General features: G+C 48.2%; 1 protein-coding gene across 9 annotated transcripts in view; it reads left to right on the top strand.

Annotated features, from left to right (window-relative positions):
- wdfy3 (WD repeat and FYVE domain containing 3) overlaps positions 1-22,484 on the top strand; it is a 57,003-nt gene that overhangs the window by 7,098 nt on the left and 27,421 nt on the right. For 5 of the 9 annotated variants that reach the window (XM_078086276.1, XM_078086275.1, XM_078086274.1 and 2 more), the window contains exons 2-18: positions 2,451-2,661; positions 3,909-4,032; positions 4,951-5,060; positions 7,962-8,195; positions 8,740-8,932; positions 9,211-9,397; positions 9,492-9,658; positions 11,273-11,749; positions 12,008-12,118; positions 12,684-12,877; positions 15,014-15,285; positions 15,596-15,793; positions 16,615-16,698; positions 18,344-18,533; positions 18,787-19,001; positions 20,259-20,371; positions 21,888-22,125. In XM_078086276.1, coding sequence (XP_077942402.1) covers positions 2,482-2,661; positions 3,909-4,032; positions 4,951-5,060; positions 7,962-8,195; positions 8,740-8,932; positions 9,211-9,397; positions 9,492-9,658; positions 11,273-11,749; positions 12,008-12,118; positions 12,684-12,877; positions 15,014-15,285; positions 15,596-15,793; positions 16,615-16,698; positions 18,344-18,533; positions 18,787-19,001; positions 20,259-20,371; positions 21,888-22,125 — 3,287 coding nt within the window. In that variant the 5' untranslated portion in view covers positions 2,451-2,481. The remainder of the gene's footprint in view (positions 1-2,450; positions 2,662-3,908; positions 4,033-4,950; positions 5,061-7,961; positions 8,196-8,739; positions 8,933-9,210; positions 9,398-9,491; positions 9,659-11,272; positions 11,750-12,007; positions 12,119-12,683; positions 12,878-15,013; positions 15,286-15,595; positions 15,794-16,614; positions 16,699-18,343; positions 18,534-18,786; positions 19,002-20,258; positions 20,372-21,887; positions 22,126-22,484) is intronic. The other 4 variants (XM_078086280.1, XM_078086279.1, XM_078086278.1 and 1 more) reach the window with 1 other exon arrangement.

Here is a 22,484-nt window from a genome sequence, read left to right as displayed (position 1 = left end):
GCGCGTTGAATCGATTCCCACAGCCGTCCTGCTTGGGAGGATCGTTAGCTGGAGGTGTTAGAAGTTGTTAAATGTGCACCTCTAATCCTCAGCAAAGCGGCGCTCTCTCAACTGTACTCTGCATCTGAATGTCTTTTGCTCTCACTAGTGTCCTTTTGGACAAACGGATCAGGCGCGGCTCGATGTGGAATCGCCTCGATGTGAATTGGAGCGTGTTCATTTTTTGGGACAGAACACCCAATAATATCAACCAGCAGAATTTGCATTATTATTATTATTATTATTATTATTATTATTATTATAATAAAACCCTTTGCAACACTGTTATTGTACCTAACACCCCCCCCCCCCCCAGAACCCTGAGCGTCTGTCTCTCAGCAGCGGGTTTAATCCTGCGTTTGTCCTGCCCCTCCCCTTTTGGTCGAGGTCCCGTCCTTATGCCGAGTCCTGTGACATGTGTTGGCCCCCGTGGGCCCCGGTGTGCCGTCCCCGGTCTCCGCTGAGCTCCGGCTCCACTGCCCCCCTCCCCCTCCCACAGCACTCCGGTCTGCTCCAGTGACCCTCTTAATTCACGGGGCCGCTGCCCCAGCACTGTCCCTCAGGTACGATTCCCACCTTCATCCTATGTACAGCACGCCGTACTCGCTCCTGACATTTAAGGAACATTTTCTCTTCTGAATATAAGAGCCAAGCCGAAGCGTCTTTCTAGATCTGATGACAAGGTTTGTTTTAATGTAATCAGTCTTCCTTTTCTTTCATGCAGCAAACGTGTATCATTTAAAAAAAGCCAATGTTTGTGCGACAAAACCGACGCGCTTTAATGACTCCTTGACAATAAGTGACAATTCCCCCAGAATCAACGTAGTTGGAATCTATTTTTAAAATCTTCACCGAGTTGCAGTTTCAGTTTCCCGCTGAGACGAATGGAAAAACCCCAAAGTAACTCTTTCAGAACTGGGCTCTGTGGCCGGTTTGGAATCATCCAGCTGATGATGGTTGCTAGTTGTTAGTAATAAAGCGTTCATGAATCTAATCTTAATTAGACACGTTGAGTATTGAGACCTGGTTCATCTCATTGAAAGGGTTTTATCTCAAGCAGAAATCGGCTTCAATCATCAATACTTAATCGCGTGCCGACACATAAACCCTGTAAACATCTGCCAGCTGCCATCTGTAATATCGCATGTCTTTGGAATCGTCCGTCGAGTGTCGTGAACACGACCTCCTGCTTCCTGTGGCAGAAGACCTGCACTCACTTCCTCTTGTGCACAGACTTCACTTTGACCCAGTCGCGTGTCACCAGTCAACAGAGGGTTTGTTTGGACTTAACGTGTGAGGCAGATCTGATCCGTTAAATCAGCGTGCAGTGACTTGAGTCGTTGCTTCTTAAAGCCTGTCGGCGAGGATCGGCGCGTGCAGCAGGCGGAGCCGTAGCGTTGTTGTATTGGAGAAGGCCTTATCTCAGACGTGCTGAGTGCGTGCTAAAAACACACGGGACACGCACCGGTGGACCGCGGGGTGCGGCTTTGAGGTGCGAGTTCACGCAGAGGGCCACAGGAGTTCCTGAGGGAGTGAACCGTGAAGGATGTGGTTTGTGGCGAAGCCAAACCGTGACGATGAGTTCACCCAATAAAGGGGAAGGCCTCGGGCTGACCGGCGGCGATTTGTAATTCTGAATTATGTACGCTCGCCAAGAAAAGATGGGCCCCCGATGGCGGCTGGTTTGTTTGGACCTTCCTCGGTGTGCCCTTGAGCAAGGCCTTCTGTGAGAGAGTGTGTGTGTGTGTGTGTGTGTTTTTATCAGCCAATGTTTATCTGTGTTGTGTGTGTGTGTGTGTGCCGGCTCTGCTGTTCTGAGAGGTCTCCTAGCAACCGTCTTACAGAAAGTCTGGACAGAATTAGCTGCAGGGAAATAATGCAGAGTCAATGCAGCTCAGGTGGGCTGCATGAAGGAAGCCGTCCACCTGCAGACTGCAGCTTCAAAGAGGCAGCAACTTACTGCGTTTACTTTCAATAAAAAAAAAAGGGTCAATTTGGGTTTGTCTCTTGGAGTAGCGTGACTACACGCTGTCTGGAATGTTGTGTTATTGTGCCAGTGCAGCCAGCTGGTTTCACAACTGCTCCCGATGTGCTGCGACGCTTTTCAATCTTCAATCTGTCGCCAAAACCATAGATGTGGTTTCCGATCGTCCACAGTCCGCTTAATATTATGACGCGAAAGAATCGTTATTACAGTAAGTGACGGTTCTGTCAGCTCGTCAATTCACACGTTCAATTGATTGTGATGTTTGTGAGAAATATATCGCACTTTCCGCTTTATTCATTCGTTAAACCGATGCCTCTGTGTGTGTGTGCGAGTTCTGGTTCTGACTCAACCAGCAATATTTTGAATATGAATATTACCAATGCTAAACATTCTAGGAGTGACCCCCCCTCCCCCCACCCTGCAGGGCTGCCTTTGGCCTGACGAAGCCGCTCAAGATGAACATGGTGAAGAGGATCATGGGCCGGCCCCGGCAGGAGGAGTGCAGCCCCCAGGACAACGCGCTGGGCCTCATGCACCTGCGGCGCCTCTTCTCCGAGCTGTGCCACCCCCCTCGTCACATGACCCAGAAGGAGCAGGAGGAGAAGCTCTACATGATGCTGCCCGTCTTTAACCGGGTAAGTTGTGCCGCCGACACAGATTGCATCCATGTTGGCGTCATCTGTGGTGGTGGTACTGTGATGAACAACCGCACACTTCCCACTTCGACCCGTCCGGCGGTGTTCCTCAGTTCCTCATTCCGGCAATGAGAAGCGTGTCTTTGCGTCTGATTTACCGCGTCGTCCTTCATCTTGACCTCTGGTGCTGACCGGAGCTGCTGGATGTCCCTCAGGGACACAACGTGTCTGTCTAACGAACAACACAAGTCCTTCTGCTAAACTTCTTACTACACGCTAACGTCTTGATAAATGATTGCTTGGTCCTTTTTGATTTACTGATAAATCTTTTGGTCTTTAAAATATCGGAACCTTGAGAACTCAAAGTAAAAAAAAAAAAAGACATCTTGTTTTCAATTTTCTTCTAAATAGTTCCGAATTAATTCCCTACTGACCAATTGATGTAACTTTAAAGCTAAAATGGATAAATAATTAGCGGGTGTGACGTATGACGCGCTAGAAGAGATTGAATCAGAGGCGAAGGATTACGTTTATTTGATCCAGGACTCGTGAAATGATTTTCATGTCCCTCTGATGCAGTAATGTTCCCCTTTGTCTCGCCGGACACCGACGCGCTCTTGACTCGCCCCCTAATTAGCCGCCGGCGGCCTCAGAAGCGGAGGAGTCTCGGTGCTTTCATGTCCGACTCGCTGGGTAAATAAATCCGCGATGAGTCGTTGTGGGACAAAGTGTAGTCCGTCCTCTGCAGTTCCCTCTGGTTTGGACAAATAAAACGAGAGCTGCCAGGAAAGGAAACGTGGCCCAACTCCCCGTCGATGAGTCCTGCTTCCTGTGATTACAGCTGTTAACTCTTATTACGCAACTAAACCTCTTCAACGCCAGCTACTGAAGGCACTTTATTGCTGTAACGGGGAACAAAGAGGAACAGATGATCTCGTGCTTCCCTTTCACACTGTTATCTGTAGCTTTAGCTTCTCTCTTCAGCTACTTAAGCTGTCTGACGCTGCCAAACTAGTTACACCCTTCTAACACTATTGTAAACCCCTGTGTCTGGATAATGGAGGGCTCAGTGAAGGGGGGGCCAGTTCCTTTTTATATTCTCCCTCTTAAAGTGTGTCTGCGTTCTAACTGAATAAACATCCCTTAGTTTAGTCTCAGAGTGCCATATGTTAGTTTGATTTTCGCTCCCTCGGTTTTCTTCCCTTTGGCCGCTGGCCCTCTAACCGAAGCCCGCCTGTCTGCTTCAGGTGTTTGGGAACGCTCCGCCCACCACCATGACGGAGAAGTTCTCCGACCTGCTGCAGTTCACCACCCAGGTGTCCCGGCTCATGGTGACCGAGATCAGACGAAGAGCCTCCAACAAGTCCACAGGTGAGCCCGCCGACGCACTGATTCGCAGCGGGGAAGATGAAATGGGGAATACTGCAATTCCTTTTGCTGTCGGTCGCGATGAAAGGAAGACTTTTTGGTGCTCAGAAGGATCCTCGTCATCCAATCAGGACGTGTGTTCATCTTACAAATGATACACTCGTGTCCACTTTGTGATGGCTTTCCTCTGTCAGCAGGCGTCGCGATGCAACGTGAGTTTAACGTGACTGCTCTGCAGGTTCACACAGGCCTCCTCGTCTCCCTGAACACGTGACGTGTTGTTTCCAAGCAGAGAGACGCGCTCAGATTTCACATCTCTTTGAGCTCACCCTCGCCCAGCTGGTCAGCGGGCCTCCGCAGATGGAGTCAGTAGTGACTCAGGGCCGGCGTTGCAGTGGTCCGTCGTCATCACGAGCGGCGGATCCAAAGATAGCAGAGGGTAGATCGTCAAGAAGCAAACGTCCATAAATCTAAATCATGGAGGAAGCGACTGTTTTTGCTCCAAAAGCTTTGCCAGTGATGAGGAGAAATATATACACGACATCTCAATTCCCTTGGGGGGCGGGGGGGGGGGGGGGGCTTCTCCGGGCTCGCAGGTAGTTTGGTTCTCGCCATGTGGATTATATTCTCTAATGAATCTGCCAAAGGTTGATTGCTTCTCCTCCTCCACCGTGCCGTGAAGGTGGAGAATGGAAAATCACACATCACATCACGACAGGTGCTAATAACCTCTTCATGTGTGCCCCCCCCCATCTCCCCCCCACCTCTCGTAAGTGTGTTGTAGACAAGACGCACGTCACTTCCACCTGAGGTGATTTATTGGTTGCATATCTGCTGGTTGTTCCAGCGGCCCATCTGCCCTCCACAACGAGCCGTCTGCCCCCATCTAGCTGATCCCGGTGTCTGTGTTTGCCTCCCCAGAGGCGGCCAGTCGCGCCATAGTCCAGTTCCTGGAGGTGAACCAGAGCGAGGAGGCGAGTCGTGGCTGGATGCTTCTGACCACCATCAACCTGCTGGCCTCCTCCGGACAGGTCGGTGGAATGACAACAACAATGTTTCTTTGGTTTTCTAAGGGATTTGCCTTTCATAAGATGAACGCAGAGGAAACAACTTGCATTCTGCGTCTCTTTGACCCGTTTGCGTCTCTCCTCTTTGATCTCCCAGCAGAAAATAGCATCAGCCCCCCGAAAGAAACCGTCTCTTGAGCACAAATTCCCACCTGATTCATATTAGATCTTGGGAATGAATACTATTTATTTAAATAATATATATTATTTAAATAACTCTGTGTAGGATCGGATTGCTAATCACATTATTGTCATATTATGATGTTTATCACATGGTCACCACAGAATCTCCCAGTCTAACGGTTACACATCCAGCTCTTGTTTTTGTTTCCTCACGCCTTTTTGAACATTTCGGGCCGGCGTTCCCCGGGCGTCTCGAGGAGGGGGGGGGGAGGGGGGGGTTCTGTCAGCTGACCGGCTGGCTGCTCTCGATGCTTCGCTGCGCAGCAGAAATGTTGTTCCTGTCTCCTTCTGCACAAGTGATTTTAAATCCACACAACAGAACGCTACTGTTCCTATTTTAGTCAAAACACACACACACACACACACATAGAACACGCATGGGCTTGAGAGAAAGGTGAGATACAGTAGTTGATACTTTAGTTTATTTCTCTCTGTTTTCACAGTGATTAAAAAAAACGTTTTTTTTCCGATTGGAGGCCGGTTCAGTTCTAACGCTTCAGATGGTTGAATGATCCCATCTGTCCTTACTGAAGCCAGATTGGTTGTACTCGAATTAATGGTTCACATGCTTACTGGGTTTTAAGTGCCTTTTCTTTTTTTTTTTATCCACCTCGACGGTGTTACGGAGTCTCGACAGCTTTTATTTCAGCGCCTCTCGAACGCGCCGCTCGTTAGAGCAAAACAAACCCATCACACGCATAAATACACGGCTCATTGTCGACTCGTATTAGCTGGAGTGTGTGGTGCCATCTGGGCTGCTGCTGCTGCTGCTGCTGCTGCGTCCCACACGACCGGAGACAGAAGATATGAAACCTCCTTATGCACGTTTGTGTCCGCTCTGGTTTCTGATGCCCGTCCTTCATTGGTGTGAAACTCAATTGTTGTTGTTGTTGTTTCTGCACTGCATCACCCAGAGGTCACGTGACCATAAAGCGAGGCGGTTTGTCCTTATTCACTCCACAACTTGCTATTTGGCCCCCCGCAAACGTTCCCCGGGGACCAGGAACCTTTTGAGGAACTCATTGTGTTGTGACCGGGTTCGGGGGACGGGAGGGAACCGTTCTTCTTCAACGTGAATGACTTTTGGGGCGGATAATGACTGGTCGTCTCGTGTTTCCTTTCATTCATAAAACAAGGAAGCACTCTAGTGCTTAGCTGCTGGGTTGGGGGGGGGGGGGGGGGGGGGGGGGGGGGGGGGGGGGGGGGGGCGTTAAAAGCAAAATGATTCTTGCTGTCAGCTTCCCGACTCATTTAGAATGAAAGAAAGTGAGAGTGCATGAATGAATGGTTGAATTCGTCTCCTCAGCATTTCCTTCCTGGATCCAACGTGCATTAGTAGATTTTATGTCAGATTCTATGTTGACTCTCTAGTTTGTCTTTTTACGGAAAACGGAACTTCTGCGTGCACACAATCCTTTACTTTTATAGCGACAGACACCCAACTTAAAACTTCACCGTCTTAATGTGCAGTTGCAGCTCAAATATCCCACAAACTGCATTTCAGTGTTTATAATATCTTGCTAGTATAATTATTATTCCATTAACGTTACAAAAGAAATTGGGACATCAATTTGACAATTTTCTGTGACCAACGCAGTGGCCTCATTTACATGAGGAGGAGCATTCGATTGAGTAAATAAACCAGCAGCAGCACTAAGCAACATTTGTGTCCTCCGATAGCCGAGCAACGGCCTCATTATACAGCAAACTGACTGGACCCCCCCCCCCCCCCCCGTTTGTGTGCAGGAGTCACTGGGTTTAATGGATCCGTGTTCCTTTCCTCTGGTGTGTCAGACCCTAAACCCCCCCCCCCCCCCCCAAACCTTCTGATGGTCAAACCGCAATATTCTTCTTTTCTCCTTCTCCTCGCTACCTCCTTCTTTTACAGGACGCCCTTCACGCGCTGCCTCCCCAGTGAGACGCTTCCTCTTCCTTTATCTGCTTCTCCCAGACACACACACACACACACACACACACACACACAGTTAAATGTCTCCGCCTCCGGTTCTATTGGACTGATGGCTCCCAGTAACCTTGATCTTACAGCTGAGGCCGTTCAGTCTTCACACACACACACACACACACACACACACACACACTAGACCCCACAGGTTCATCCTCCATTATAGTGACTCTGGATTAATTTAAGACTTCTCTGCAGATCTGCTTCCACTGTTGATGCCTTTATCTTTTTCCTCTTCCCCTCCCCCACAGTCCGTGTCTGCATTGATCAGCTGATTGTGTGTGTGTGTGTGTGTGTTGTCATATGTGAGAGCTCCTGCGTGGAAGTGAAAGAAGGAACGAGGTATTTTTTGTGTGTGTAGGAGGCAGCGTTTCATTTCTGAATCATTCGCCTCGGTGAGCACAAACCCCATCGCCGTGTTATAGTCCTCTCATCGGCGTGACAACACACACACACACACACACACACACTAGTGAAGCCTCACAGCTACTGTTTTTATCCTCACGGAAACACAACTATGAATAATAACAAATCCCTTTTTACCAAACATTTTTAGTTGACGTTGTTCTGCTGTGTGGAAAACAATTTAATTTAATATCTATTTAAATCACGTTAAAGGCGGTTTGCGTTCTAAACACCTTCGTCAAGCTGATGGATTAAGGATTCTGTGTAAATGTCAATTCGAGCTCTTCTCAGAATTGAATTTCTTATTCATGCAGAAAACGGTGGACTGCATGACGACAATGTCCGTGCCCTCCACGCTGGTCAAATGCCTGTACCTGTTCTTCGACCTGCCTCACATGGCCGAGGCCCCGGCACCCCCTCCCCCTCCGCCTCCGCCTCCGCCGCCACCGCCCCCACCCGGCCAGGAGAAGACGCCCGGCCAGGGCCACACGCAGCAGGAGCTGCCCCTCGCCGACCGCAGGGTGCTGCTGCAGAAAGTCTTTGTCCAGGTAAAGACGGAAACTATACGTTGACTAAAGAAGGATCCATTTACACAATGTTTAGATTTCAGAAATTGAATTTAACAAATTAAAAGAAAACTAAATGAGGGTAAACACTGAAATGAAGCTCAAACCTTTGAAATTTTGTTAAATTATATTAATTTAAATTATATTAATTAATTTATTGTATGCAATAAAGGATTATTGCATATCCACAAATATATATCCACAAATATAATTTGTGGATATGCAATAATTATTTATTCATTCAATATTCAATATATGCAATATTTGAAAAGTTTAAAAAAGTCCCAAATTATGAAAATTATATTTTTAATTTTTCAATCTATAAAAAAACATATTTATTTTAATTGAGAAAACTCACCATTTTATGTTTCAGCGGGTTAAGTCTTGAAAACCAACGTGGAGAATCACTAGAGATTATTTGTGTGTTATTGATTAATTTTGATTCTTTTCTAATTCCAAAGAATTCCTTGCTGAAATCATGGTGGGGAATATGATGTTTCTTTATTTCTCTCTTACGCTCTTTCAGATCCTGGTGAAGCTCTGCACCTTCGTGTCTCCGGCCGAGGAGCTGGCCCAAAAGGACGACCTCCAGCTGCTGTTCAGCGCCATCACCTCCTGGTGCCCCCCCCACAACCTGCCCTGGAGGAGGAGCGCGGGGGAGGTGCTGACCACCATCTCCCGACACGGGCTCAGCGTCAACGTGGTCAAATACATACACGGTGAATACAAAGGAGGGTTGTGTGTATAGAGATGAATCTATCTGGTAATGCAGGTCAATCCACACAGCAGAGAGCTGTGCTGAATTGGCTCTTTAGTTGAGGAGTATTGTTCTGAAGTTCTCCTGCATCTTTCAAAGCTACTTAGCGTTTTACACCAGGAAGAAATGCAGCAAATGATCATCAAAACAGGGCTTTTGATATGATCCCATCACAATTCTCCCTTCAATATAAAGAATAAGCCTAGTTTTGTCTTCTTTATTATCCCTCTCCGTCTACAGAGAAGGAGTGCCTGGGCACGTGTGTGCAGAACATGCAGCAGTCGGACGACCTGTCGCCGCTGGAGATCGTGGAGATGTTCGTCGGCCTCTCGTGCTTCCTCAAGGACTCCAGCGGCGTGTCGCAGACCCTGCTGGACGACTTCCGGATGTGCCAGGGTTACGCCTTCCTCTGCGACCTCATGCTCAGGTACCACCCTGCGCTCCCCCCCGCCCTCGTCTCGCGCGTAAGACCTGCTTATGTTACGTGACTGTTGACGCCACGCTTCTCTGGCCGCATCCAGACTGGAACAAGCCAAGGAGGACGAGTCGAAAGACGCGCTGAAGGACCTGGTCAACCTGGTCACCTGCCTGACCACGTACGGGGTGACGGAGCTGAAACCCGCCGGCCTGACCACCGGAGCCCCCTTCCTGCTGCCCGGCTTTGTGCTCCCGCAGCCCTCTGGGAAAGGTGGGTTACTGGTAGCGACTGAGGCCGGTGGGTCCTTACGTTCATCCGCTGCTTCCACAGCCGGCTGGGTGCAGACGAAGCGTTCAGATCCGAAGGCGTTTGATTGGTCGGTGCTGCAGCAGACTCGGTATCTAATGATTGGATACAGAAATGACTAGCGTAGTAATAACTTGGTGCAGATCTCCGTATCCGCTCGTAAAACAAAGCGTTGAATCTCGCTCTGCTGTGCCTCTGTGCTCCACAGTCAGGACATAAGAAAACAGCAGGGATTTATTCCTTTTAGTATCCTGCGGTAACAGCCCCCCCCCCCCCCCCCCTAGCCCTCCCTCCCAAAGCCCTGAAACGAGAGGAGATCTGAATCCTGAATCCACGACACAACTGTAATGCTCGGCCAATCCCAGCAGGCTTTAACCTGTTGACATGGCAACTGGGCTGCCTGTCGCTGTGCTGCAGATGAATGGCATGCGAATGGGCTCTTTGCAGTCCGGAGACGCTTTGGTGGTCCGGAGAACAACGTCTGTGACCCTCGACCGAAGGCTTTCTTTTTAAAATTGTCGATGCGTAAAACAAATAATGAAATAAATTTGGAGGAACACAAAGAGCAATCAACAATAGACATAAAATATTTCCATGCTTTAAAATCTATATTATAGTATATTTAGTATGAGCTATTTGTTATTTAAGGGATCACTTTTTAAACATTGAGTGAGTTTAATAATGAGGATTGATTGATTACTTTGGGGATGTTTATTTGGAAATCTCAAGAATTACAATGTATTACATTATAATCCCTGTAGGCATAAATATGATTAACTGAAAATAATGTCTTTATTTTTATGGTAATGAGTGGCTTTTAATATACAATAATAAAGTAGTCACAAGAAATAGGGAATAAATAAAAGTAGGGAATTAAAATGACAACGTTTTCTTTTTATTCTTCTATTTCTTCTGTTTATGTCTCACTTCACGGCTTCTGACCATTAATACTTTGTTTTGGGTCACGTTTTTGTTGTATGATGAAATGTTTCCTCTTGTCAGAGTCAAACACGTCAAGCAGCCGGTGGCCTCTGACCCCGGTGACACTGACACGAGCCCCCTCGGGACAACACACACACACACACACACACACACACACACACACCGTGTTTACCCCATAACGACAGCTCCAGCCGTGTGCAGTCATTAGCAGAAGCCGCCGCGGTGCGAGGGTTCGCTTACTCGCCCAATTAGGCCGCCGCGTTCGCTTGGCGGCTTTGTGTGTTTGCGTGTGTGCGTGTGGTGATGCATGTCAGCGACACCTTTTCTGTGTGTGTGTGTGTGTGTGTGTGTGTTTGTGAGTCACAGTTTGTGGTATGTGCTGAAATGGAGGTCAGATTGTTTGCGTTGTGGAAAACAAGCTTTAGTTCAGCTCATAAAATCACCTCAAACATTTAATGTGATTCTCCATTTCTTTTTAATTGGGTTATTAAAGAACGTTTATAATATCAGATCTCACAAAGGGCAAACGCTTTTCATTTATAACCATTTTATTATCTGGCGTCATTGAGAGAAATGTGAAGGAACCCATCGTGCCCCCTCCGGTCAAACCGTCCCGTCTGCTCTCTGCCCCCCCAGGCCACACGGTGCGTAACATCCAGGCCTTCTCGGTGCTCGAGAACGCCTTCCTGCGCGCCAAAACCAGCCGCCTGGCCTCCATGCTGCTGGACGCCATCGGGAACATCTACTCCGCCGAGCCGGCCAACTACTTCATCCTGGAGTCGCAGCACACGCTGTCGCAGTTCGCCGAGCGCGTGGCCAAGCTGCCCGACTCCCAGGCCAAGTACTTCGAGCTGCTGGAGTTCGTGGTGTTCAGCCTGAACTACGTGCCGTGCAAGGAGCTGTTCAGCGTCAGCGTGCTGCTCAAGTCCAGCACGTCGCACGCCTGCGGCATCACGGCCGTGCGCACGCTGCTGAAGCTGTCCAGGCACGACGCCGTGTTCAGCGACGTGCTGCGGGAGGTGGGCCTGCTGGAGGTGCTGGTCAACCTGCTGCACAAGTACGCCGCCTTGCTCAAGGACCCGGCCACGCAGCAGCCGCACAGTAATGAGCACGGTGAGGGTTTTTTTTATCTGTTCGTAGCGGCCTTCAAGTTGCTCTTTAAAGATCATCACTCAGGTTGGGCCTATTTTAACAGATAAATGCATACAAAATAAGTAAAATCAACAACATCGTCCACGACCAGTCACAAGTATTGGCATTATGACCGACCTTGACTTGGAATGGCTGTTGATTGTTCAAGAACAGATTAAACCACAAAACGAATGCCCCAAATACACTCGTATAAAACAATTCTATGATGTCGTCTCTCAGCGGACTGTAAAAACAACACGGTGGCGGAGGAGCAGAAGCAGTTGGCCTGGCTGGTGATGGAGACGCTGACTGTGCTCCTGCAGGGCTCCAACACCACCAACACTAATGCAGGTAAACACACGCGCACGCTGTTAGGCACGTGCACACTGCGAGGCGGCTTATTTCAATTAAAAGCAAGTTTTAAAGTCTTTAAAGCTTCCCCCGTTCTGTGTTTCCCTCTACGGAGCGACTCAAAGCGGTGGGAAGTTCAGTGTGCCAGGCGAATGAGAAGAATGCAGGTCCTAAAGCTACAGGTTTAAATAAGCAGATTGAATTGTTGGGATTTCAACATCCCGAGAAGCCGACTAATCTTTATTACTTCATCACTTCACTTTACAACATCCACATGAGGATCGATATCAGTTTTAGGGGAAGCTAAGTTCACAATGCGCCAGTTATTTTCCAACCGTCATCAAAGCCCTCTTCATTCGATAGTCGTTGGCTAGTTTGTGTTGTTGTCTGTTTTTAGAGGGTGAGTTCGGCTTCACAAGTCGCACACTAACATAAACAGTCAGTAGACCAGCCGGCGCTGTGACGGGTAAAAGCATCGCGCTCCGCGGCGTTTGGTGCCTGTGACGAGGGAATACAGCGTTTGGATGTTTGACAGTTGTACGATTTGTTTAACGATTCCTCTCAGCTCTGTTCCGGGAGTTCGGCGGCGCCCGCTGCGTTCACAACATCGTGAAGTACCGGCAGTGCCGGGAGCACGCCCTGCTCATCATCCAGCAGCTGGTGCTGTCGCCCAGCGGGGACGACGACATGGGCACGCTGCTGGGCCTCATGCACTCCGCCCCGCCCAGCGAGCTGCAGCTGAAGACCGACATCCTGCGGGTAACGGGGGGGCGCGCGCGCGCACACACACACACGGTCCAACGCACTCAATCCTTCCATCATTTTTCATTTATTCTCTTGATCTCAGGCTGTTGAATTAAACACAATCAAGTTCAATGTACGCGCTTAAAGCACTATGGACCCTCATTGTCTTTGTTTATCTGCTGTGGGCGGGGCCGCTGTGGGCGGGGCTGCTGTGGGCGGGGCCTCTGGATATTTAGAGACTTTGGCTTGAGCGAGGAACACAATAAGAAACAGACTGGACGAAGCAAAAGGAAAATTCAAAGTGCTGTCAGACACATAAAAACAACAATCTGGTAAAAGCACGAATGGGGCCAGTTCATTGGCTTCCGTCTGCAACGTTATCCCTCAATACTGGACTGATTTGGAAAGATTTCTACTCTGATATAATTACAATTTTGACACAGTGATGTGTAGTTGAGTAGATCTCAGCGCCAACAAAAACCTTCATTCAGAAATCAACGTGCATTTGAAGCCTTTGATCCAGTAATCGCTTCAAACCCAGGGCTGCTAAATGTAAAGCACACATGCACACACACACGGGGGTTTAGAGGATAGTGGCTCATTTTCTGGAGCATAATTGCATTTTTGAATTCTCCCCTTTCCAGACGTTTTGATTCTCACGCCTTCCGAAGGCCTCGGCCGGATTAAACCGCCGGCTCTTTGCTCCCTCGGGTCGCTAATCACACATTTCAATTATCGCAAAAAATCGCACTAAAACTGAATCGAGCTTACATCAAATCCAGTTGTACGAACAATCACGTCTTCCTCGCTCGTCATCGGGTTCATGTAGATTAACGGATCTCCCCATTAAGCCGATTCGCCTCGTTGAGAAGCACTGAGATGCTGCATCGAATCCTCGAGGCCTCGGCACCCAAAACCTACATTTTTACCAGCACGAAGTTGCTGCCTGCTGGTAATTTCCCAGCTGGGAGGACAGTGAGAGGAAGTATTTAACATTCTGTGATTGGTTTAAAATAAGGACAATAAAACCCCACTGTGCTGAGTGAGGCAGTATTTTAATGCAGCAGGAAACAGCTGGCTCAGCTGGATAGCACCTCGCCGTTTAGACTTCTCCTTTATTCCTTCTTCCGCCACTCGTGCTTCGTCACATCTGAAAGCGCCCCAATTATTTTAACGCTCAATACGGTGTATGTAGAAAGAATATTTCCACGTAGACGTGGTCAAAAGGAGGAGAAATGCAGGTTACAGAGTGAGACATTCTTCCATAAATCTTAACTCAAGGTCCAGTTAGAAGCTCTATGCATTCTTCATGGTCAACCAAGGTGGAAATTTTACATAAAAATCTTTATAGTCTCCGGGTTTATACCTTTTAAAACACTATTCACTTCACGGTAGTGTAATAAAATGCCATCTTAAAGTTTAACAAAACTTCTTATCAAGTCCTGTTCGTGTCTGGATATGAAATAAGTCTGTTGTTTTTATTTGACTTCATCCATCTCTGCGGCGCATGTTGCCGATCGAGAGGAGGTCCCGTTATTCCGACAGGAGCAGTTTGAACGCTGCTCCTGCAGACGCAGCGTTGAAGGATCTGAAATGAAAAACACCCGGTGGTGTCGAGCTCTTGACGCGTGCCGACTCTGCACTTCACACACGCCGCCGAATTAAAAAGTTTGACTGTCAAAGTCTTTCTTTGCTCTCGGGCTTCTTTTAAAAAAAAAAATGTTTAGGTCCCAAAACTCGTATCTAGGTCACAGTTTGAGGTTTCAGTTTAAGTTCTCTTTGCAAATGCAAATCATAAAAAGTGGAATAATTTTGCGGAGGGAAAAAAATAGATCCAGTCAGCCAGAGAGAGACAAAGAAATTCCCCGAAGGCGACTCGCAGATATGACAGGATGAGGCGACAAAACACATGAAAACTCAACTACATGTCAAATCGTTAGCAGTTAATGCAGAGAACATGAAACCAAGGATGAGGGATCTTCAGAATCTATTATAAGACACTTGAATAAAAAATGCTTCGTCTGTTTTAGGTCTTTTGAAAGCAGCTCATTAGCTTTAATTATTTCCAATACATTTCATCTCCAACTCTGTTTTCTTTTCTATTTAAAAATAATATACAATCCGTCCTTTAATCCCCCCCTCCGTCCTCAGGCTTTGTTAGCGGTGCTGCGCGAGAGCCACCGGACCCGCACGGTGTTCCGCAAGGTGGGCGGCTTCGTGTACCTGACGTCCCTGCTGGTCGCCATGGAGCGCTCGCTGTGCCAGCCGCCGCGCCACGGCTGGGAGCGCGTCAACCAGAACCAGGTCTTCGAGCTGCTGCACACCGTCATCTGCACGCTCACCGCCGCCATGCGCTACGAGCCCGCCAACTCGCACTTCTTCCGCACGGAGATCCAGTACGAGAAGCTGGCCGACGCCGTGAGGTAAGGTCTCCCTTTCGCCCCAAGACGGCTGATTTTGAAGAGGGATTAAACCCTGGGATTAAAAAGGAGGGACAGTTCTATAGAGATTTGGTTTTGTACTTTTTGCACTTGAGCGCCAAACCTTGATAATTTAAGTCCAGTGCAGATTGTTCTTTCGTTAGTGATAGTTTTCCACTAGATGAATGCTGCACAGAGAACGAACACATAAAACACACCACAATGGCTGGTTGTCAGGACCTTTCCAGCTCCGGTAAAAGACGTTTCTGGGCTTTCTGTTCTCACAACGGCCCCTTTGTCTCGCCGCCGGCAGGCTGCTGGGCTGCTTCTCGGACACCAAGAAGCTCGGCCCCACGAGCGTCTTCCCCTCCAACGCGCAGCCCTTCCAGAGGCTGCTGGAGGACGAGGCCGTCCCCGGGGGCTGCGTGGGGGACAGCGTCTGTCCCACGCTCAAGCACTGCAGCAAGCTCTTCATCTACCTGTACAAGATGGCCACCGACTCGTTCGACAGGTCAGAGGGTTACGGATGGAGCCAAATATTTACAGCAGCAGAATATCTGGTGTCTTTACGGAGTTGAGAGACCTGCAGTAATATATAACATGTTGCACCATCAATCAAAAGGGCCACCAGCATCGATTTGCACGCAGTCAGGACACATTCTAAATATAGGTACACGCAAACGTCTTGCTGCTGCCAAGTCAACAGCAGTGAATCACTCTGCTCCCGTACTCTCGATCATTTGTCACACGAGATAACTTACTGCTTCTTATTCATCTGACATTATTCCCAGTGCAGTGACGATCGATACCAGAATGGGATGCATTACCAGTATGGTACTAAAGCAGACAAAGCTGCTTCCTAGACTGTGTGACCATTCAGGTGAACGTGTAGAAGCTCAGGTCCAGCAGAAATGCAGCATTCTTCTATCCGCTGATCAGTTGGAATCTTTCTCTGATTGATTGACTGCAGGTAGGAAGCAGACTTCATCTATTTCCACCCTCTTCTCTCTCCACTGCGTCCTGCGTGCCCGCAGGTCGCGATCGAACGCGTTTATTAACGGAGTCTCCCGGGCCCGCCTGCCGCGTTACAGTTGAAGCCGGCGGTCGTCGTGACAACGCCGAGTGTCCTGTTTCTCCTCTCAGCCCCCCACTAACAGCCTCTTCCCCTCTTTCCTTCTTTCTGTCTTTCCTTCTTCTTCCTCTAACCTCTGATGCTGCCTGGATGCTGCTCCTGGGCCCGGTCCACCTGCGTGGCTGCACGTGTGGGTGTGTGTGTTGATGCACACGTGTGGGCGGGCGTGCGTGTGTGTGTGTGCGCGTGCTGCCATGCAGTCGCGCGGAGCAGGTGCCTCCCTGCCTGACTCACGAGACCTCGCTGCCCTCGCCGTGGGGCACGCCAGCGCTCGCCAGGAAGAGGTAGCTACAGCGCTCTGCCACTTTCCTCACCCCTCCTCCCCCCGCCGTCCACATCTCCCTCCCCTTCGGCACTCAGAGCACCAACCGCTGGCCGACATGATCGCTGACTACCACCTTTTACTTATTTGCTTAAAGATTAAAGTACACATGGGCGTCAGTTGAGGAGCAGAATTACCTCATTCATTTATTAATTACCTGATATTTTTTAATTATCGGTTCTATTTTTATAATTTAATATATAACATGTCAATCAATAATAAAAACAATAACAGACGAAATTGAGATCTTCAAATTGTGATCCCGTAAATGCTGCACACTAATGTAGTTGGTAGTAAAAGTCCTTTGATTTGATAAACTGAAACCGAAGGAAGCTTTGAATTGTTCTGCAGATATTAAATGAATAATCATTTCAGTTCTATTCCTCTAATAGAAACTATAAACATCAGTTAGCCATTAAGTTAAATAAATAAATCCCAATACTGCTCCGATCTAATGTAATAAACTACGGGGACATTTCTTCCCAAACGCTCCGTGTGAACCGTGAACAGAATCCTCCCATCACCTTCCTCCTCCCCTTCCTTTTCTTCTTTCCTCTCAGCTGAAGTTTCTCACCCTTAAACTCAGACTCTTAGAATTCTATTTAAAAGGGGGAACAAGAAGCGGTTTGGACGTTTTGAAGCTGCCTCCCCCTCTCGGGGAGCTGTGCTGACTGTCGAGGTGAAACTGCTGCTAAACCAAAACCTGAATATTCATGAGGTGGAAAAATGGGACAATTATCGCTAATTTGAGCTCTTTGTGGATTTAATTGCTTGTTTTAAACCACACAGTCCTTCCTTCACTACTGTCATTCAACAACTTAAAGCTGTTATTTTGTTTTCTGCACTTTAAATGCTCTCAGCGCTCGCCATGCGAGGAAGGCGCCGCGCTTTGTTGCTCGCGATTTGATTGAAATGAAAACTCCTCCCGTGATTTTAATCTCTATTCCAGATGATGATGTCAGCGTGACACAAAAAACAATAAAATAACCCTTTCTTTTTAAAGCTACAACTGCAGAAATCAGCATGACGAGTCAGTCAGTGCCAATAAATACTGTATGTTGTATGAATTGAGACTCGCTGGAACCTCCATGTGTTCCACCAGCAGCCAATCACGAGTCAGCAGGCCTGTTGGTCGCTAACCTGCTCCTTTCTGCACCACAAAATGTAGAGGTCCTGCTCTTGTACTAAAAAACGGCAAGCGAATTTGCGTCCAGCCTCATCCAACCCCCCAACCCCCTCCCGTAGCACATCCGACCCCTCCAGCATGTTTCGCTGACTGGTGTTTTCCCAGATCTCTTCTCGGCTCGTGCTTTAGACCAAACCGAGCGCTGTAGTCAAAGTGTTAAATACAACACGTGCACAGATGGAGCCTCATTATAAGAATGTTCTTACAAGAAAATGTTCAATGAGCTTTGAACATTTTCAGGGAAACTCTGTCGTTGATAATCTGAATAATTAACAACCAGCGTATTTTACTGTGATGTAGGACTGCTGTTTTATTTAGCATATTTCCATTATTAGCAAATCAGCCGGTAACATCTTGTTTCTCGTTTCCGTCACTCGGTCTCAAGTCAATGTGGTTCTCTTCCCGGCCCCGGTGCTCCCAGACAAGGCTACTACGGCACGTCGGGCCCCCCCGCCCCGGTGAAAGCCCTCACTGACCTGAAGCTCCACCTGGCCAACGCCTCCCACCCGGCTTCCTCCTCGTCTTCGTCCGACACGGTGGTCATCCACCCGGGCGCCGTGCTGGCCATCCTGGACCTGCTGCCCTCAGTCTGCTCCGACAGCCAGCCGGAGGTGAGCGAACGCGGGGAGGAAATGTGCTGCCGCGCACTTCCTGTTGCAGTGGGTGACGGGGTCGCGTGCGGCGCAGCTTTTCATGAATAGCGAATGCCTAAATGTGTTTGTGTGTTTGTGTAATCACGGGTTAAACGGTAACTTCCACATAGTAACACAACAATCCTGTAACTTAAGTGTATGATGATGAAGAGTGAACCAAACCCTCCCCTCCTGTGTCCCCCACCCCCCCCCCCCCCCCCCCCCCCCACAGCACGCCCTGGACCTGCAGCTGGCAGTGGCCAACATCCTCCAGCTGCTGGTGAACAGCGAGAGGAACCAGCAGGTGCTGTGCGAGGCCTGCCTCCACCAGCGGCTGCTGCAGCGCTGCAGCCAGGCGCTGGGCGACGAGGACCACCCGCTGCACCCGCCGCTGCAGAGGATGTTCGAGAGGCTGGCGTCTCAGGCCGTGCAGCCGATGGCGCTCAGGTACGCGCTGAAAACGTCCCCTTTTAGTGGAGGTGTTGGACCACCATCGATCTCTCGGCAGAGAGGAGAGTGAGATGGGAACCAAAGTTCTCGTGGCAGCAGGGAGCCGGTCGGCTAATGTCAACATGTTTGGATGCACGATGCTAAATATTTAAAACGTCATCGGGCAAACTTTTCATTTTTTCCTTTGGAAGCGTGATCCACTGGTGAGAAAGAGAGACGCTACGTATGCAAACTACAATGAGCCGTTCTCATTTTCCACTTGGCTGGTTGAGCGAGATGGGAGATTGAGAGACGCGTTGTCTCTTTTTATATGTAAATCGCAGGCTGATGTTCTCTCCCCCCCCCCTTGTCATTGTACTGGAGTTTAACATATCTGAGGCTGTCAATCTGTCCCCCCCAACCCGTTCTCCCTCTTCTCCTGTCACTCCTCTTCCTCCTCTCCTAGTTCCAGTGCTGCTGTGTTTTTTAAGATAATCTTTCCAGCCTCTGGTGTCACTTTGCCTTCAAGTCAGCCGTATCATTGACTTTTAAACGACTAAAAGCACAGCTGACGACAATCGATGCCCTTTTAACATGTTTAAAATGCCTGTTATCTTGATGAACACATTGTTTTTCAAAGGTTATCTTATCAACGTGTTGAGTCTTATGGAAAGCTCCTGCAAATTAACTGCATTAATGGTGTAAGTGACTTTAAATGAATGCTGTTGGTTTTCCCAGCATGCTTTGTTGTTCCAGTGATTGTGGTCAAGCTTAGTTTAATTCCTGAGCTCAAGCGGTGCTTCCTCTTTAAAGCCCCTGAGTGGGTTTGGATTCAGGTGGCTGATGAACAGCAGTAATTAATCCAGTAAATTCGGCCTGAACAAATAATTAGGAGAAGTCCTGGAAATCTGCAGCAGTAACTTCTCTCCAAATGTAGCTGTTGACAAAGATACGATGACTTGTTTACTGTCATTTTTTTATTTTATCTGTGTACGAGAATCTGAAACGTTTGAATATTGTTGGGCAAGTTTACATTTAATACTTACTGATCTCTAATGAATACAAATACATTGTAAGTAGTGTGCAGATTTAAAAACGTGCAATTGTTTCTGCAGACTTTTTTTGTTACAGTCCGTACGAACTCCAGCAGTTATTGCAGATTAAATCGTTTGAAATGTTGTTAACGGAAACGTGAGGTGAGGAACAGTCGTGCTGTACCTTTGTGTTTTTAACCGCGGCGTCCCGCTGGTCTCCCCCCTCCCTCCCACCCTGCAGGGAGTTCCTGCGCCTCGGAAACCCTCTGAACTGCGGCGCCTGGGACAAGAAGCTGCTGAAGCAGTACCGGGTCCACAAGCCCAGCTCGCTGAGCTACGACGGCGAGATGAGAAGTAAGAGCACGTCGCCGTGCGTCTCCGCTGCTGGTTGTCACAGCGGTTAAAAAAAAAGAGACAGTCGGAAGCCCCTTAAAGGAACATCTCAAGTGTTCTATAATTTAGATGAAGGTCACATCAAGTATTCAGTTCTCCAATGAATGATGTCAAAGTGTTGTTTTTTTTTTTACACTTACCTTATTGGTTAATTGTGATCAACGTCAGTCCCCTCTTTAAAACGGCTCCAACTCATTTTCTGGTGAATTAAAAAGTAGTGAACGGTTCTGTAAAAACATGAATCTGCGTGCTGAAGCCTGTCGGTTGGTACCAGCCAGGAATGGAGGACTTTAGTCTTCCAGTTTATGAAACGATCATTTAATTTGGGAGCCGTTCCTCTTCTCCGGGGAGCATCATTCATCTGGCGTCGTGCTTCTCCTTTTTCCTCCGGTGAAAAGGCTTTGATTGGATGAGCCTCTCGGTGCCGTCTAGTTGCTTGTTGAGATCACCTGACGTTTTTTCAGATTATTCCAGCCGATGGAGCAGCCTGACCTCGGTGGATGTTCCACCTCAGCCTCCGTATTCTGCTCCTCAGAGCCGCTACGTGAGACTATGGCACAACTCTGCCTTCAATGGTTAAAAAACATTCCACGTAGAAAGTACATGAGGTGCTTTTTAAGAGTGAGTCAGTATAATATAATAGATCATTTTTAAGGATATTGTAGACGACACCAAGTAGTCTTTTTGGCCTGCGATTAATCTCTAGCTGATGTGTAAATTCCCGCTTAAACAAAGCTTGTCTTTCCGCCGCGAGTCTAATGCAAACGGTTTGTTTTCCTATTTACAGCCAGTAATGTTTGTAATTTGCGGGCTCCTCGCTGTGTCCTAATTGCTTATTGTGTCTCCTTCCGGCTGCCAAGTGGCGGCTAATTACTGTTCTCCACGTGCACGCTGCTGCTCGCTGCGTTAGTTCCTGCTCCCTACGAAGTGTTTGAGGTGTTTCTCCGATCCCAGTCGCCATCGAAAACGTGACGTCTGTGCTCATTTATTTATGTAAAACACTATTCTAGTGATCGGTTTTCTAAGCCTGATTCAAATAGGTCATAAACACAGGAGAGAGAACTAACCAACAACTTTTCCCAGGATAAAATATCCAAACCCTTTTCTAAATGTTTTCTTCTCACCTGGAAGACGAACGGCTCTCTGCTCGGTTTAGAACGCGAGGGGAAAGTGTGCACCTCGGCCCCGTGTGGCCAGAGTGAGTATTACAACAACAAACCATTTAAAGGAATAAACGACTTGGATAGATTAGCATTTTCATCACATCTTGTGAGGTTTTCTTTTATACTTGGCTCTCTCTCTCTCTCTTCCATCATGTTGGATGTGACCATAAATAATATCTGCTGATGAACAAATGACAACACAAGATGATGATACCGCTGCTATTTGTAGACAAAAGAAAACCTTGTTCCTGAGGTAGTTGCAAGAGAGAAAAAAGGGTGTAATTTAATTGAACCTGTCCGTCCTGACCCCGCAGACAGTATGACCATGTCCATGGAGGGCTTCGGTCCCGACAGCGTCTTCGCCACGCCGGCGGAGGACAACGGCCAGTATCGCATCAGCCGCAGCCTGGTGCGCTCCGCCGAGGGCAGCACCGTCCCCCTCACCCGAGTCAAGTGCCTGGTGTCCATGACGACGCCCCACGACATCCGCCTGCACGGGTCGGCCGTCACGCCTTCGTTCGTGGAGTTCGACACCTCGCTGGAGGGCTTCGGGTGGGTCAAACCTTTGAGCGTTTTACATGTCTGGTTAATTTAATGCGCGTTTATTTATTATTTGACATTCTTTAGCTTTAAGCAGCCAAGAGAAAAGGGGCGGAGTCGCATGCTCTCTACACTTGTGTGGTTTTGAACTTCACTTGCATACTATCTTAGTTATTTCAGCTAATTCGCTAAATTAGCTGTTGCGCTTTGGCCCAGCAGAGGAATCAAAGTCCAACGTTCAAGCTCAGTTTTGGTCTCCACCAATTCGTGAGAACAATATCTGTCTCTTTACTCCAACCAGATGGTAATGATGCTGTTAAACTGACTGCTATAAATCCACATCCAAGCCAAAGGAGTTCATCCTTCATCAC

The sequence above is a fragment of the Gasterosteus aculeatus genome, chromosome 13 (assembly GCF_964276395.1).
Source record: "Gasterosteus aculeatus chromosome 13, fGasAcu3.hap1.1, whole genome shotgun sequence".
Taxonomy (NCBI): domain Eukaryota; kingdom Metazoa; phylum Chordata; class Actinopteri; order Perciformes; family Gasterosteidae; genus Gasterosteus; species Gasterosteus aculeatus.
This window is presented reverse-complemented; position numbering and strand designations above follow the sequence as displayed.